General features: G+C 31.4%; 1 protein-coding gene across 2 annotated transcripts in view; it reads left to right on the top strand.

The window, feature by feature from the left end:
• LOC124355491 (E3 ubiquitin-protein ligase Nedd-4) overlaps positions 1–18,270 on the top strand; it is a 115,983-nt gene that overhangs the window by 44,313 nt on the left and 53,400 nt on the right. For both annotated transcript variants that reach the window (XM_046806645.1, XM_046806646.1), the window contains exon 3: positions 15,611–15,692. In XM_046806645.1, the coding sequence (XP_046662601.1) occupies positions 15,611–15,692 (82 nt within the window). The remainder of the gene's footprint in view (positions 1–15,610; positions 15,693–18,270) is intronic.

The raw sequence follows: 18,270 nt of genomic DNA on the forward strand, positions 1-18,270 counted from the left end.
GTTTCACCCAAGTCTGGTTCCCAGTTGGAACTTTGTTACCATTTTTTTCGTGGTCTTCTTAGGAGACCAGTGCTGTAGCCACTCTCTGTTTTTCGTGGTTTTTCATTTGAATTTTCAGAAATCACTAGTTAGAAAATTTGTGGTAGTCAAGTTTTTTATCACAATTTCAAAATTTGAGGAAAATGTTCCAAAAGTTCTATTAATGGTGAAAATTAAAATTGCCATGCATTTTATCTCTGGATTTAATCAACAGTTCACCAGTCACAAGACTAGGCTGACCACTGTGGTCCTCATTGTGAACACTGGTACAGCCATTTTAGAAATCAGTACACCATTGCTGTATTGAACTTTCACTCATTGTTCTTTCCGATACACATTACTAGTTTGTGGTAAATTTCAATTAGTCAGTGGTATTTCCCTGCATAAATCAAATACAAATTGCCTCTCATAAGTGGCAGGATTTCATATTGCAGCACATATTAAGCAAAGAAACCAATCAATAAAGAAATCACAGAAAATGCAAATTAGGTGAATCCCGCCACCACCACGATGAGTTAAAACATCTGTTATTTTTTAGACAACCCTTGTAATATTGCTAGCTAATCATGCTCTCATGTTTTGATATTTGATTTATCATATGGGTATCATAAGGGTCAAAATCACAAAATGGGATAATTTTAACAAAACTTTGTTAAATAAAAAAATTAAAGATAATACTTTCAACGTTGTTGTTTATAAACCTTAAACAATGTACTTACTTACCTTCATCACAGCAGAGCTCAATTTCAGGTTAGTTTTATTTTTATACATTTTTTCGTGTGATAGAGCATGTAAAATATTCACTCCGGTCACGCTCCCTTTTTTATCATTACTATCCAAAATAAAACCAAGAAACATAAAATACTAACTTTTATTAAATAACTACGGTATTATCTGTATATGTATGGGATTCAACACTGTTATATTAGATTAATGTTTCATTTTTTCCTAAAAAACAACTAAGAAAATATGCGTTTACGATGTTTAGTTAGCTAAAGTTACTTATAAAAAGCTAAAATCAATGCCATCACTTAACTACCTATCATGTGCTATTAGAGTAGTATTTAAACAAGGAAAACAATGTTAAATTGAATTATTTTTTCATAGGAATTAAACGATTTTAATACATTTCTGCAAGTGACCGAAGTGAATCGAGCGTGACAGAAATGAACTGTACGTGACAGAAGTGAACCTACGTGACAGAAGTGATTTCTTCCTTCAAATTCAATTTTAAGATTTATTTAATGTAGTATTAAAAAACCATTGTGACAAGATTTTATTTGGATAATGCGTTTTAAGTTAGGACACGAAGGAAGATGCGTTTTGAAAAAAAAAGAACTTCAATAGTACAAATTATTTTAATAACAACGTTACTTTGAAATAAAGACAAATCAAACATCTTAAAATTAATATTTGAGAACAAATGTACAAAAATTACATGTCTTGACTTTCTTCAGTAGCTAGCAGGTTATCGATGTCCTTTGTAGAAAGTCGGTCATTTTTACCGATTTTCTTGGAAGAATGGTGAGCCTCATGGATAGCCTAATAATAAAATGAAATTAATAGCCTCAGAATTATTAAATACATTTGTAAAATATCAGCATTACATGTCTTAATCAATAATATTGTAAAAAATATCTATAGTTTGACAAAATACTATCATGATCAAAATTACATTTGTTTTCTAATGTAGAAAAGCTGAAGATGAAGGCAAATATTTTAATGTAAGGAAGAGAGAGATTGCTTACTTAGTATTTATACCTAAGGCTAAATATACGATTAGTTACCTTGTCTTTCACAAGTAGCTTATTCTTTGGACTGGAATATGAGACAAATGAAGTGTTATTTTCTATGGATATTTCTTTTCTTTGTTTTATCCGGTTCAGCCTCATATTTTATTCTTAATTTGGTGGCTTTATTTTTTTGTTCTTCATTTGCAATAGCTGGATTATCTTCATCTCCTTCAGAAGACGATGTCGAATAAATCATGTGGTACACAGTTTTTTTACTATAATTGTTTCCGCTATGAGCTTTGCAGGGAATCTTTCTTTTTTTTGTATTTTCAAAAACTTTACCAATAGTATAGTGGTCGCAGTATGTATCTGGCTTACAAGAAAAGCAAGATAAACTTCTTGAATACATTATGCTATTCGAACCCCATGTTATCTGCCTAGCCAGCGTGATATTTTTTATGGGTGGGATCACTGATGCTTTTACTTCTTTTTTCATTTCATCAACGGTTTGAACTGTCTATTTCAATTAAGTAAATTTTTGTCCTCTTCTTTAAAGTGTTCACAAAATCTGAAGCACAGGTAATATCGGTTCCATGTCTAACAACTTCGTCTGCCATGCGTTTCAATACTCCTCCCACACCATCCATTGGGCCTTTTGCCATGGCCAGCCTCTGTATAGTTCCAAGTCATAAATTTTAAATTCTTAAAATATGTTGGTACTTTGGTTTTCATGAGAAAAAATGTTGTACCTATTTCTTATATTGGCTTGAAGGACCGTCAGAATAAAAAATGAATAACCTTAGTGGCTGGGTTATTTGTCTCTGATATGTTTTAGGATAGGGTCCCATGTGTGCCCAAGTAGCATGGGCCTGGTGGTCTAAATGATCAGATACTGTACAGAAGCTTTTTCCTACCAACTTCCCAGAATTATTCTTAACATAATACAGTCCAGTATTTAAAGTTATCTGTAGTTTTGAGGCACCCAAAATGTGCCGATTGGATTTCCTGTGTGTGCTTAGCAATATAAATTTTCAGAAAAAATCTATCCTCACTAATAGTTCTCCTTCTTGTCAAATTAGCTTTAAGTTGCTTTAATTTTGAAGATTGCTGTATGTAAAAAATACACATGCTTCTTGAAAGCTATTACTTCATTATTGAGCTCATTACGTAGTTCTGAAAACATTCTGTATATTTTTCTTCTTTACAATTTTTACTATATTTTCTTTCTTTTCCGCCCTTAATGACTTTCTCTTCTTTAACAGTTTGCCATTGATAAAACTTCACTTTAAAGTCATTGTCATATTGGTAAGATATGTGCGCATTCTCACATTTCTCACAGAGGTTCATCATACCAGAACTCATTTCTTGGATCACAGGCAATGGTGTCAATTACATCATTGGCATTTATTTTTGGGATTATAACTTTTAATTTTCTTAAAGCATTTATTTTCAGGTCTATATTTTGGTGTTTGATGCAAGCACAAGTTTCTCTGTCGGCTGCTTTTGGGGAAGTTGTCCAGAACGGGCATAGTCTAGAAAATGTTGATAATGAAATATTTATGTTGCTTTCAATGACAAATCTTTTATGCAAGTTCTTCTTGTAATCCAACAAGACTCTGCGTTGTTTTTTTTCTTTGTTTTTTATAATAAAATCTCGTTTGCCAGGACAAATACGGCTAACCGTATCGTCTTCATAAAATTGTATGACATTTCTTGCTTGTTGGTCATAAATACATTTTTTCCGCTTACGTTCGTACTTGAACTCACCTCCGATTCTTCTGTTCATTTTATACGATACTAGATCCTTAAAATGGCTCTGAACTCTATACCTTTTTAAAATTTTATTCCCTATCATCTTAGTAACTAACTGGTGCTCTTTGGATTTGTTATTTACTCTAGATACCTGACTTTTTAATTGTTTTCTTAAAGCATATCCTAAAAACAACTGTTTCTTTACTTTTTGTGAAAACCCTGTCTTTACCAATTAACATGTTCACTTGTTTGTTTGGCGAGGGGGAACCTAATTGAGGCATATCTTTCTGTTTGGATTTTGCCCACCTCCTCAAGTCTCATTTTTATACTTCTGAACTTTGCTTTTTAGTTTTTTAATTTCTTCCTCCTGTATTTTTATTTTTTTCTATGCGCTTTGCTCCTATCTTTTCTTACTATCTTACGTCCCCTTTTCTTTTGATTCCGAGTTTAGGAGGGGAACATTTCATGGTACTGCTGCTAGTAATTTCCTCTTTTTGTTTAAATTTGATATTTTTTTCCGATCACGCCATTGTTTTTTTATTCGGCGATGTTCACAGAGGTGTCATGTCTTTAACTTTTTTAATTTTATTTTCACTTTTTAGTTTAGCATATCGTTTTTCTATCTTTACTTCTCTTTAATTCCAACTCTTCTTCAGTCATTTTCGCCCTATGCTTACGTTGTCTTTCTTTTGCTAAATCTCTATGTCTCTTCAACGTTTCACTATCTGATGTTTTCTTTGCACGTGCCATTTCTTCATTGAGTTCAGCCTGAAAAACATGCATATTACTCGATGTTGGCGCCACAAAAGCATATTGGATAAATATATTCAAATATTAAGTGCTATTATTTAAATAAATCATTTGTAGCTATTAAAATCTTAAAAAAAATATGTGCCTAACAATGATTATAGCAGTTCATTTGGATTTTACCTTGAAACCCTAAGTGAGGTTAGGAAGAATTTTTACAAACAAATTAAAATTGATAATTTTATAATTTAAAATGTATAAAACACTTTGTATTTTACATATCTTTAACAATAACGAATTGCGTCTTGTATTAATTATTGCAGTTTAGTATTTAAATCATATTAACAAGAAGTAAATTCTTTTTTGTAGGTCATTGTAACGTTTCATATTTGTATCGGCATAATTGTAGGCCAAAATAATAATTTTCATTAAACGTAAAAGGCCTGTAATGTATCTAGTAATGTATACATAGAATAATAGATATATCTATTAATATAAGTTCACTTCGGTCACTCCATTCTACTTACAAGTCACAACCACGTTCACATCGGTCACTCTCATTCACGCCCGGTCACGTGAGAGAAGAGAGCGTGACCGAATGTGAATATTTGTAGTTCAGATAGCGCCACTGCGCAAGACAGCAAAAACCAAACCGATTTGAGTTTGAGGTTATGTTTTAATGCAGTCTCTAGTATTGAGCAATCGAATTAGTTTTATTATATGTTTATAAGTTATTGCTTTATATAAGTGACCGAAGTGAAAGGTAATTAAACATACGGCAAGTTTTTACCTGGAATTATGTAGAAATCCAAAGAAGATTGTAACAAACTAAACACAAATCACAACGTAAACAACATGTACGCTCAACTTCTTACTGACTGCAGACGAAAGTCGTGGATCGAACCGCCCGTTGTCGGTTATATTGCTATTTTTAAAAATGACGCTGACTGAGAAGGAAGTGAAGGAACAGACGTTCTATGCATTAAAACAGTTTGTTATTTTACTGTCATGCGTGTGTTATACTTGTTCTCACAAGCGCTTAGTATAAACTAACTTTTACTACCTTTAATTCTTTTTTATGTCATAAAAATATATGAAATGTTTCAACCCTCAAATTACGTACACTTGATGGTAACGCGTGACCGGACGGGAATATGCCAAACTAAAACGGTTACTGTAATCAAATAAGGAAAAATTTTAATAAATATATATTTCTTTATTTAAATTTAAATACTGTCACACTTATTGTACATAATTATTTTTTTTTAGTCCTAGGGTTTAATTTGTAAAGATGATTGTAACATGTATTGTCCCATTTTGTGAATTTGACCCATAAACACATAAATACTGTTGTAGGTTGGTTCTATTTACTGTTGTTAGTGTAATAAACACAACTCTGCTCTTAGTGAATCAACCAATCGGTAATTAATACTAATTAATTTTCATGGTGAGTATTTCAGGAAATTTTAGGTCTAAATATTCCTATGCTCTCATCCTGTGTTCCTATGTTCTCATAATATGTACTCAAAGTGTATGTTGTTAAATAATATTTTCATAACAAACAAAAACAGAAAACTGGAATTTTGTGTATTTTGCTAGTTCAATTTGAAAAAGAAAATTTAATAAATCAAAATAATCTTCCTTTATGAATTTTAAAATAAACATTATGGTAAATAATCTAAAACATGGCAATGTATTTTGACAACATAAAAATAATTTTTGAGAAATATTTAGTGTAAATTGAACATTACAGAATTTATGAAGCTAAAAAGTCAGTTATATTTTAAAAACAGATTTGTTGAAAAATATAAAATTAGGGTAAAAATAAACTTCCTCAAATTGCAACTTCTCATATTGTGTGATCAGTATTGGCTGATATTTACCTATTAGTGAATGATAAACATCTCATTATATAATACAGTATCTGTACTAAGTTTGTCAGAGCTGAGCATTACTATATAAATAATTTGGATCACATTTTTGTTAAAATACCTTTTTGTTGTCTTCTCATAAATTTTGCTTTTTTTCAAAACTAGTTCATTTTGAGCTATTACTTATTTACCAGAAAGACCATTTTACACTATGAATGAGTTCCTCAACTGTAAATAATGGCCCATAGAACCTTTATGTCACTGTTAACGATGTGGTGTTGTGCATGGGTGAAATAAAAATAAAATTTGTGATAATAGACTGAATCATTTTAGTTCACACTACGTTTTGAAATATTTTAGAGTTGCGTTTAAACACTGCCAATGATTTCCATTTTGCTTTTTGTTATTAGGAATGAAAGTAGTGTAAACAACCAAAACCTAGAATCAGCAGCTACTGAGTTTCAACGTAGGTTTCACATCAGTGCTGATGATAACGAGTCCAACCGTAGAGCCAGCGTAACGAGTAATGTCAGCCAGGTCAGTGTTTTATGTCATAACTTATGCTTTTAGTTTTGTCAATGCATTCTAAAAAGACCTTTGTTTCATCAAATCATAATTTTACTCTTAGCGCTTGCAGTTTGGGTCGGCCCATGCATTGTTTCACGGAGGCCTCACAGGACAGGACTGACCCGCCTGCCGCTTATTGCGTTATAAACCTAATATTTCACTGAAAACCAAATAGACTTTGATCTTAACATATATTTCAGTACATGATATATTAACCCTTCCCGCGCTACGGCAATTTGGGACGCACAATACCCAAACGCTACATATACCTCAATTTTTTTTTTCAATAAAGTCAACGCTAATGTTGTATTTGAGTTTGTTACCATATAAAAAGTCTTTAGGAACGAAAAAAGTATAATTTTTTTAATACGTTTATTTAAATTATAAAACAATATAAATACACCAAATTTAACGAAATGTTGAACGAAATTTAACTATCGTGTTATAATATTATATTATAGTATATTATATGTTATACTATGTATATAATACAATTAAAATAAAACATTAATGGGTATAAAAAGATCTAAAATTAGCCATCACGGTGTTCAAGATTACGTCAACGTGTGGTACGTCTTGAAAATCCGTATCCGGGTGCAGGTTCGGCCGGGCGGTGCATGTCTCGCACAAGGTAAATGGTCTCCTTGGGCAAACCGTTGCGTGTACACACAACGCATCTTCCCAATATGTCAAAAACCAATTTGACAACGTAAACACAACAGTTCCACTCGCAGTCCGCGAACGAACTAAACCGGCGAGTTATTTCGTCAGTAGCGCTATTGTCTGGCAAAAACACGCAGTGGCATGGGTAGTGCGCCGCCATTTTGCAGCTTGGAGAAAAACCGGGAGGCGGGGACAACTATTACTGTGCTTTTCTATTGAGGGATATATGCTCCAGCAGTTGCTGCACTCAAAACCGGCAAAACTGGGAACTACTTACTCCCAATAATAACCTCAATGTTTAAAAGTGAATATATTAGTCAACAGCGTTTTTCCCCCCCCCCCCCCCACCCCCCCCCCCCCCCACCCCCCCCCCCCCCCACCCCCCCCCCCCCCCACCCCCCCCCCCCCCCACCCCCCCCCCCCCCCACCCATGATACAGCTGTTAAAATTCTACGAGATCGGAAAGCATCCCTGCAGCTTTGCCTTGGTTGGAGGTTGGCTAACACTCTCAAAGACTCTCTGACAGGTTTCCTGAGAAGATCCTCCCCACAATATAATTCAGTACCTGATGTGTGACTCAAATAAGGCATAATAACTCAGCTTTACAACTCCTGGTGCACTGATGGGATGATCAATATTGCTAAATATTCTTTTCAACTACGTATTTGTGACTTTTTACTTATTTGTTTAAAGATTTGGATTAACTAAAATATCCATTTTTTCTATTTTGTTTAGTGATGCATTTTCCTGCCATTTCCTTCTTGGAGCTGAATATTAAAATTTTTGTCTTATTCTAATACCTGGAATAGCAAAATGAAACCCGTTAAAATTGTTTATCTCCTTTTTAATATGATTTTAATTGGACTGGTTTTTGACAAGTTAAAAGAACATTATCCTAGAAACATAATATTCTACCAGGTAGTATATGGCCAATATTGATGTAGATTTTCCATCTAATATTTAGAGTATCTGGTTTCTATATGTATAAAATTATTGTGTATGCGACAATGTGTATATATCTGCACATATATCTTTTTTTAATAAAAGTGTAGGGATTTAATAAAAGAAAGAATGAAACTTTTACATTTTTCTATACAATATGGTGTCTCTATTAATTTTCCTCAGTTACACGTGTTTTCCTTGAAGTATGAGCAAGCAACAATTGTAGCCTACTCTTTAAGTGGATTTACAACAGTAACAATCTGAACAAATCATTTGTAGTAACAAGGCTGTCTAGTCAGAGCTTGTTTTCCTTAGTGTGGCAGTATCAAGTAGTTCCTTACATGTATTTTACTACATCTTTTTAAATTATACTAAAAACAATTTTAGCTATAATTTATATTATTTTTCTATTTATTAATTACCTTCTACATGAGATAAATTATTTGTATTTTCAAGAAATAAGAAACAGGTAAATAAACAAAACAGTATGATTGATCAAACAAAATAAAACAAATAAAACCAAATCATTTTTGGGCAGTCTTTTCAAGTAGATGGTTGAAAATGAGTAAATGGAGAAATAATTAGTAACACTGTTACTTTTGCTGTGGTCAATAAACTATTTTAAACTGAGTATCAATATTTTTTTTTAATGTGTCTATTTTACAAAATGTAAATACATTTTTAAAGTAAAAGATATCAAAGTCAGGTATTTTAATTCAATTGCATGACAACTGATAAAATAAAACTTTTCAACTAATAATACTCTACATATAGTATAGCCCATTAACACTTGGTCATATGAATTAAGAGTATTTATTAATTTATTTGCTTTGCAATAGTAAATTTTACTCTTTCCACTCTCATTACTATTGCATGTCTTCCTAGATACTTCTAATTAATTTTGCTGTAGACTAGAGTTTTGGATTTTAAATAATATAAATCTTATTATTGATATCAGTTATACAAATTTCTACATCCCTAACTATTTTTTATACAGTTTATTTTCAGGTCCTATAGTCTATTAGTTTGCATTACTGCATTCCCTTGTGTTTAGGCATAATTATATAGATTTTTCAAGTCGAAATTCATTATTTATAGAGTATAAAAAAATGTTTTTGTTTTGCAAAATTATCTCAAAAATATGTGTTTTCCACAATATTATAGTTTATTTTGAATTATGAATTTAATAATTTTTGGAATAATGAAATGTTAGTACCATTATACAACTGGACTAATCTTGAAGCTAAAATTGTGCGTGTTGTAATGATTGAATAATGTAATAGTTTTTTATTATTTTTGAACGTGTTTTTTTTAAGTGATATAAAATTGAAAAGTAATACTATAATTTTCTAAATGTTAAGACAGTTTTATTTCTTACACAAATTTTATTAATTCAAAAGCTTTCATCAGTTGAGTACTATCAATGGTTGAAGATAAAGGGAAAAAGTTTCTTCTGATTATAAATCCTACTATGTCCAATCCAGCATTCAACACAAAATGTCATTTTATGATTTATTATGGTAATTAAAATGTTTATGTATTCTTCAGTTTAGTAGAAAATGTATTGTAACAAGAGATTCAATATACAACATGCACTAAAAATTAAATCAAATGAAGTTTTTTTAGGTAATTTTAAACAGTTATTGTTACAGTCAAACATTAATTTGCGATAATTTTATCAGCCGATAATAATACACATTATATTTATTTTTAAACACAATTTACTAATTAAAAGCTGTAATCCACTGTAATTCCACATATAAGTATTAATATTAATCATAGAAAATCTCTACACAGACAATTGTAAAACTGCAAATAACAAGTTGAGACACATGTGACAAAAATTTTATCTACTTATATTATTTAATACCACTGCAGAGGAAGAGTGCATATGTCACACCTACATGTATAGTGCAGAGTTGACAATCCAATTTGGTCCAGTTCCATTCAGGATTCTTTATTTCATGAAAATATGTAATTAAACATAGAATAGTGCACAGGAATAAAATCTTGGATAAAAGCTCTAATTCAGTTTCTTAAACACTATTGAAAGATCTGTAATATTCTATGAAATACATGTCTAAACATAATATATTATGGCCCATTACTTGTTACTATATATTGCGAACTACAAAAATAGGCAAGAACGTAAAAATAGCTAATCTTAATTGCAAATCCTCTAGGAACCACCTTGATATTTTAATTGAAGCCAGCCTAACATGGAAGCTACACGTTGACCAGTTACGTAAAAAGCTCTATAGAGAAACTTTTCTCATTCATAGATTCATGTAGTAAGTTAATAACTCAGAAACAACTAGAACAGCATTCTTTTCCTTCGTTGAATCCCATTTAAGGAATGGCATTATGTCCTGAAGAGGATCTACTACGATCTAGGAACAGTTTCTGGTTTAAAAAGAATCGTAGATGTCTTGCACATCGCAGGTATCAAGAGAGCTGCCAAGCAAACTTGATTGAATTTAGAATTCCTCCAATTGTGGCAATTTATATTGAAGACTGTAATTAGTTATCCATGTAGTCTCCATTTTCAAATGAGACACTTAGATATTCATCATTACAACACAAGACATGCCTCAAAACGGCTCAAAACTTTTCTCTAGTAGGCCACCAAGTTCAGATAGGAACCAGCATTATGCTGGAAACTAAACTGTCAAACCGCTGCTGTAAAAGACTCACAGACTGGTTTACTGGATAAACCTTTCTGTTTACCAGAAGACTACATCTCATTGCCTGCCTGATGAGTCAGTATTGTGATGCATGATGATTGAGATAATTGTGCATCTGATGAGACAATGAGAATACCTCTTCACCTGGATTACACTACATTTTGTAGTCTAGATGTCTCTGCTGGTGTCGAAACGATATAAAGAGTTCATTTTGAACTTCTTTGTCACTGACCTTTTTTGGATCTCTTCTGACGAACATGACTCCATATTCCAGGAGTCAAGTCTGTGAGCATCAGATTCCTGATGCTACACTAAGAGAAAGGTGAACTGGAGTTAAACTCAACATTGATCATGTTTTTTATAGTTTTATTTATCCATTATTTTAATATCTAGAATGTTAAAAAATGTTTTGATATTTTTTTCCAGTTTTATGTTATCAGAATTTATTTTTGATCTTAAACAAACTATACCTTAATATTTTTAGTATACCTAATGTGATACAGTTTGTAATATTTAACCGAAATAATACTAAATAAATTTAAAGTGTTTGTAAAAATTGTTAGAATTAGAATTACAACCACTTATTATTTATTGTTATTCTCTTTAATTTAGTCACATTGCAATGAATAAATCTGATATATACGCGATGAGACGTAGTAAAATGAATATGGTGTTTCGTTGTAATTGAAATGTTTTCTGGAACCGCTACATAGCTGTCGCGAACCTGTTCGAGCGGTTCTGTGACTAAAACAGCTTGACCTCTATAATTCATATAAATTTTTGGCAAAATTAAAATTTTGTAAGAAGTCCTTTAGATATAGAACCATACACTACTAATAGTCCTGGAGCGGAGAAGCAATTTGCACTGTATAATGACACAATGTGATTTTTTTTTAATCGATTGAAAATTCCTCCAGGAAAGAAGGTGATCACCAGCTGTGCTAGTTTTGGTGGAGGTCGAAGTGGTAGGGTATAAAAAATGGTTATAAATATAAAATAATATTTTTTCTTTCAGATCATTTTTTCCTTAGCTTAACTATACACAGATCCTTATCTAGTTGTCTGATGATGGTATAACTATTATTTATGTGTCTGATGATGGTATAACTATTATTTATGTGTCTGATGATGGTATAAATATTATTTATGTGTTTGATGATGGTATAACTATTATTTATGTGTCTGATGATGGTATAACTATTATTTATGTGTCTGATGATGGTATAAATATTATTTATGTGTCTGATGGTCGGTTTTAATGTATTAAGCTTAAAAATGTAATAATCTGAAAAATTGACATGTGATATTTTTAACCCTTTGTTACCCTCCAATTTTAAACTTCACCAAAATTATGCGACTGGTGATCAATGTATTTCTTACAAAAATTCCTCTATTGATTTCAAGAAAAACAGGGTTGTGTGCATACAGTGTAAATAGTCTCTTGGATCCTACACTAGAGAACATAACTGAGTATATGTGGGAAATTAGATTGTCTTAAAAGCCTTCAGTGAACAATATTTTATCTAATGTATAAGCGCTTACATCCCAAAACCCTGTGACAGAAACGTGAATCTAAAATCTAAATATAAAATCACACTTAAAACAGTTATTTTTCAATTATACATTGATATTCTAAAAGGGTTTTGAGACAAGTCAACTGTAACATTAATGTTGAAGTGTTTAAGTGTTTAAATAAAGTAATGTTATTGTGACTGGTAGTCAATTGTACAATCTTAATGCTTGTTGTTCACTTTTCCTGCACGTCCAACAAGGTGATCATAACTTAAATTATTGTATATTAATAAATTAAAGAATTACATTGTTGTAATTTTTCCAATTCTATTTTGTGTGTATGCATCTTTTATGCACACATTCTAAAAATCATCTCTCATTAAATTCCCATGAAGTTGGTTTAAAAAATATTTAATAACACTTATTTTAGAAAAATGTATTAAATTATAATAAACCATTTTTATGCAGAGAACTGTTTATATTTTTTATTGATCTGTAGATTTAAACCATCAGCTAGTAAACATTAACTTTATTAAAATCTATTAAAAAGGACATTTGAAAAATTTAAACAAAATTTATATAAAACATAAATAAAAGGGAGGCTAAAATTTATTCTTGTGACACACCATATTTGATGTTTAATGGTCTTTAGTAGCGGTTAATGATTAACTGAAAGACTGGCATAGGCTATACTGCTCTATGAACTGTTCTCTATTACTCCGAATGAAACATGAAGAATCTATCAATTAGTACGCTATCTGACACATTCCTTAGGTTTATGTAAATGTCAATTACCTTATCATTTATCAACTGAGTTAATAATAGAATCTAATATATTCAATAGCAGTCATTATAAAACATTCAGTTATTATAAAACATGCTATTCTCAATTCAAAAATTGGTTCTTCTGTAGACAATTGCCCTTACCTACATTTTTTTAGAGAATAGTTAAGAGTGCTTTTTGTCTATATAAGTCATCTCTAAGACCAATAAGGCTGGTATTGATCATTTTTGTAATCCAATCCCTTGAAACTGTTAAGTGTGATATTAATAGACTGGTGTAACAACATATAGATAGATGGAGAACTGAACAATGGTGATACAAGGGTTAAAATTGTATACTATATCTTGTGATGTATTGCCGAATACTTTCACAGACTTGTCACTCAACAAACAAGTAAGGCGATGTTTGTGGATGCTTCACATTTAATCAAATTTCATTACTCAAAGTTGCTATATTTATCAAGTATTCATTCAGTCATTTTAGTTCTGTAGTATATGAACATAGACCACTAGACTCTCTGTTATATAGTGGTGTAAGAGATTATTGTAGCTTAATTAATCTAAAAGATTAAAAGGAGTGAAAAAAAACACTCTGCTTGCCATTTTATACTGTCTTTAATTGATACTCAAGTTTTTTCTGTGTTCATGTTTTATACTTACTGAACCATTGATTGACTTATAGTGTAAAACAATAATTTATCAATGGAATAAAATACAATATTTTCATAATTAAAATCTACCTAATTTTAAAACATAATTGTCTGCAATAAATGTAGCCCATATAGGATATGTTATATTATGTAATTGTAATAATAGTTACTTTAAAGCAAATTATTTACTGATATTTAGTACAAATTTTCGATTATATAGTTTCATAAATGATAATTAATGAGAACTCGGACAAACCAAATAACTGGCAGACAGTAAAAACTTAATCAGGAAACATAAATGTTATTGTAATATTTTAAATTAATAACACAATTTTTAAAATCAAACATTAAGACAGATATGTGATACAGGCGTTCTAAAATATTAATTGGTATTCTAAAAATATTTGTGACAAGCCAATTGTAAGTTTTTATTGTAGCTACTTTATGTAAATTTTACTATTAAAGTGTTTTAAATAGTTCTTAAATTACTACAGGAAGTGCAGTCTTAAACCAATGACGACATAGCTGGGCTTGATTTTTTTCATATCTGTGAAAGATATATTAAGAAGTTACAATTAGGTGTATTGAATGGGTGGATATTGGATATGTGCTTATGGTGGTCTGTTTTACTATAAATAAATAATTATAAATTAACAGCAGTTACAAAGACTTAAAATGTGAGTTATAATCATCTTCATTTATAATTCTCACTGTGTTTTCTCTATCAGCAATATCACAGTCATTTTTGCAGAACTTGTCTGGCAAATAATCTCTAGGTCGGAATAGACTGGAAAAGAGTAAAGTAATTCTTACATAATGCAATAGAACAAAAACAAGTCTGTAATAAAATAAAATTCTTGGCAGTTGAATTAACAGTCGATTTATGTGGAAGGCCCAGGACAGTTGCCACTCCAAATTTATTAAAATTTTGAACATGCTGAATATAAAGAAATACCATCTGGTACTGACATACCCCAAAAATAGATGTTTCAGTTTTTTTTATTATTTAAAACAAGATTGGGGTATCCAGACCATATGTTGCATAACAAGCTTCGCTGAGGTCCAATCAACATTTTTTAAAGTTTGTAGCTGATTTCATTGATGACAGATAGAATGTCAGTCATACGGCAAAGAAATTTTTACATCTCTGGTGAACAAAAGACATTTTATCAGCCTAGTAAGTGATTAATGTGTCACATGTTGAAATCGCTTATGTGAATTCAGTTTTATTTATTCTACAACAGAAATTTATTTATTGTTATTTGTCCATCATGGTTACCCATAAGATCTATGTAAAAAATACGATAGCACCCAAGCCAAATCTCATAAAGTGACATGCACCATAATGCAACTTCCTCATATAAAAGTGAAGCTTCATTCACAATTTCAAGTCTGTAGGCCAGTTCATTTTCAAGATTTGTGCGAACAGACAGACAAATAGACAAACATACAAAAATAAAATTTGTTCAACCCCATGTGTGATAGGCTTCGATAATACTTTAACGCTCAACAGAAATATTTGTAATAACATTAAAACTTATGTACATTAGATTTTAGCAAATTAGTTATGTATATCTATCTTGGTTTGCTTTTTTTTAGAAGTTATCAGCATAAACTCACTTGACCCACAAAAAGCCCTTGAATTGAAATCTAAATTGTGTTTTCAGTGACCCTTACGTGAGGATTGATCTCAACACAGTGAACGGAGACGAAACGGTTGATTCTGTACTTACTAAAACAAAGAAAAAGGTAAGTTGTCATTCAAACTTAACACGTTATGGATGAGTGAAATTTACAATGAATTTGTCTGTTCAATAGTTTGCTATTTTGTAACATTATTGCAAGTCAAGTGTATACTTATCAGTATTGCCCCGAAAATTTGGGGAAATCAAGTTCTTTGTTCCTGTTTATAGTGCAGTGTTTCTTTAAGCCTGGAATTGTCTGTAAGAAATTTTAAAGTGTTCTCCAATTTTTGTAGATTTTACAGGGTCTCTTTATCAATTTTGTATATATATATATAAATATATATAGTACATATATATATATATATATATGTGTATATATATATGTTTATATATACATATATATATATATATATGTATATATATTATATATATGTGTTTATATATACATATATATATATTAAAAATCAGAATAAAGCTACATAGTTTTGAAGTAAAAATATATTTATTTTTACAGCATAAACTTATTAAGTATTTGGCATGTGTAAATATATTACATAAAATTATCTTCATTATAATAAAACATAAGATGTGTGAATTGACCCTTTAGGGTTGATTTAGAATTGTAGTTTAAATTTGATCATTGAAGTGGCAAACAACAAAAAACACCTAAAAAAACATATTTTAGGTGATTCATTTTAGGATTTTCCAAAGCTTATTTCAGCTACAACCGATGCTCTAAATAAAACATGTTATATGTAATTTTACTATGGACATGTACTAATATTAAGAGCCGACTTCAATGATGGCTAATTTCTTAAGGATAATGTTAAAACCTCATGCACTTTTTATGACCTTAATTATAGTCATAGAATTATGGGAGGATGTATAATTTAAAGAAATATTTAATACACATCCAAATCCTTTTTAGTAAAAAAAATCTTTTTATAGGTTATTCAGAAGAATCTCAAACATTTTTGTACTTCATCATTTAAATATTACTAAAATATAAACATTACAAGAAAATAAAAAAGCATTTGGACATGTATTTATAAGATCTTTAACACATGGCGTGCAGCAAACCAGTACCGTGGTGGTCGCTTGGTGGCCATGCTGCTCGCGATGTGTTAAATTGAGACATATACCATAACGCGAAAAATAGGGGCTTAAAAATGCATGAAGTTTTAACATTGTTCTTATATGGAAAACTCAAGGTCTTTTCACTATAGCTGGCTCTTAAAAAAACATATTTATAAATTCACAGCATGCATGTTGGTGCCACTAGAACATTTGTCTACTGCTGAAGTGGTCTATGTCACTTTGCATGTAAAGGAAAACTGTAAGAAAAATTGTTGGAAAATATGAATTCAGTTTAGTTATGACTTCTCTTAGCTTACTGATTGTTCAATCAATCAATGTATTGCCATTTTAACAAGAATAGTTTTGAGGACATCATGTACAGCAAGTGGGCCAATATATAATTCCAATAAAAAACATAGATTGGTAAGATTATCACCAATCTGTACATTTCTAGTGTACCGATTGTATTAAATAATAATTCTGGGGTAACTGGATTACCGGTTGGAAGGAGTAGGCCCAGATGAATGATAAGAGCTGGATTGTACAAAAGAAGCTGCTATCGGCGAGGCGCGCATCGCAGATGGCAGTGTTTGATAACGAAATTGAGAGGTGGAGTGAGGTAGATGTGCCGTACCTCCATCTCAGTTCATCGGAAGTGATTGTAACGAGTAGAGTTAATAGTGCTTAGAGTAAATCTTTTTGCTAATCGTCATCGAACCTGCGGGTAAGTGAACCTTTTAACCCTATAAGTGGCAAGCCCCGTCTGAGACGTATGATCCACGACATCGCGAAGTGGCAAGCGCCATCACAGCCATCGCTTCACATTTAAGGCTGTTGCTCCGCAAACCGTCCATTATTTTTAAGCCTAGTTTGAACTATCGTATTCTCCATGACATTTTCTATACATATATATTTAGTATAATGTGTATTCATGTTACTAATGTTTGCTGGCTTAAATGAATCCAACAGTTTTCGTTTGACCTAGCGGCAGACGAGAGAACAGCTGTCTATTCGTCTCGTCACTGTTTTGTTTGGTGACTTTGCGTATGTTATTGTCAGTATATTAATGTTTATCGCGTTGTTTGTTTGTGTTACCGGTAAAGGTTTAGGTTATTCGTTCGTCATGGAAAATGTTGGGGTACTTTGGGATTATACTGACTAACACCAGTATGAGGAACACAAACATATAAATTTATAGAAAAAAACATTATAGAACGAAAAAGCAACTCTTCAATTACAAAATTACAACGATTATTAATTGTTTATGGGTTTCCTGTGACGCCCAGAATGCAGCAATATCAAGGTGATGAGCGAGTGTAGTGTAGTGGATTTTCGCCTTCAGCCGCAACTGCCGACCACCACGCATATTTTAGATTTAGGCAACTAGTCATGATCTTGTAAAAAACTAATGGCCCCCCTCTTCGCTCCTGGGTAAATCCCAAATTCTCACAGTGTCACCCATCACTAATCTATTACACACACAGTAAAACACGGAAGTACAACAAAAGCGACGCACTTGACAGACACTTCGGCACGAAGTACAAGAATGCGGTGCACCAGCTAAA

Source organism: Homalodisca vitripennis, chromosome 2, assembly GCF_021130785.1.
Source record: "Homalodisca vitripennis isolate AUS2020 chromosome 2, UT_GWSS_2.1, whole genome shotgun sequence".
NCBI lineage: Eukaryota > Metazoa > Arthropoda > Insecta > Hemiptera > Cicadellidae > Homalodisca > Homalodisca vitripennis.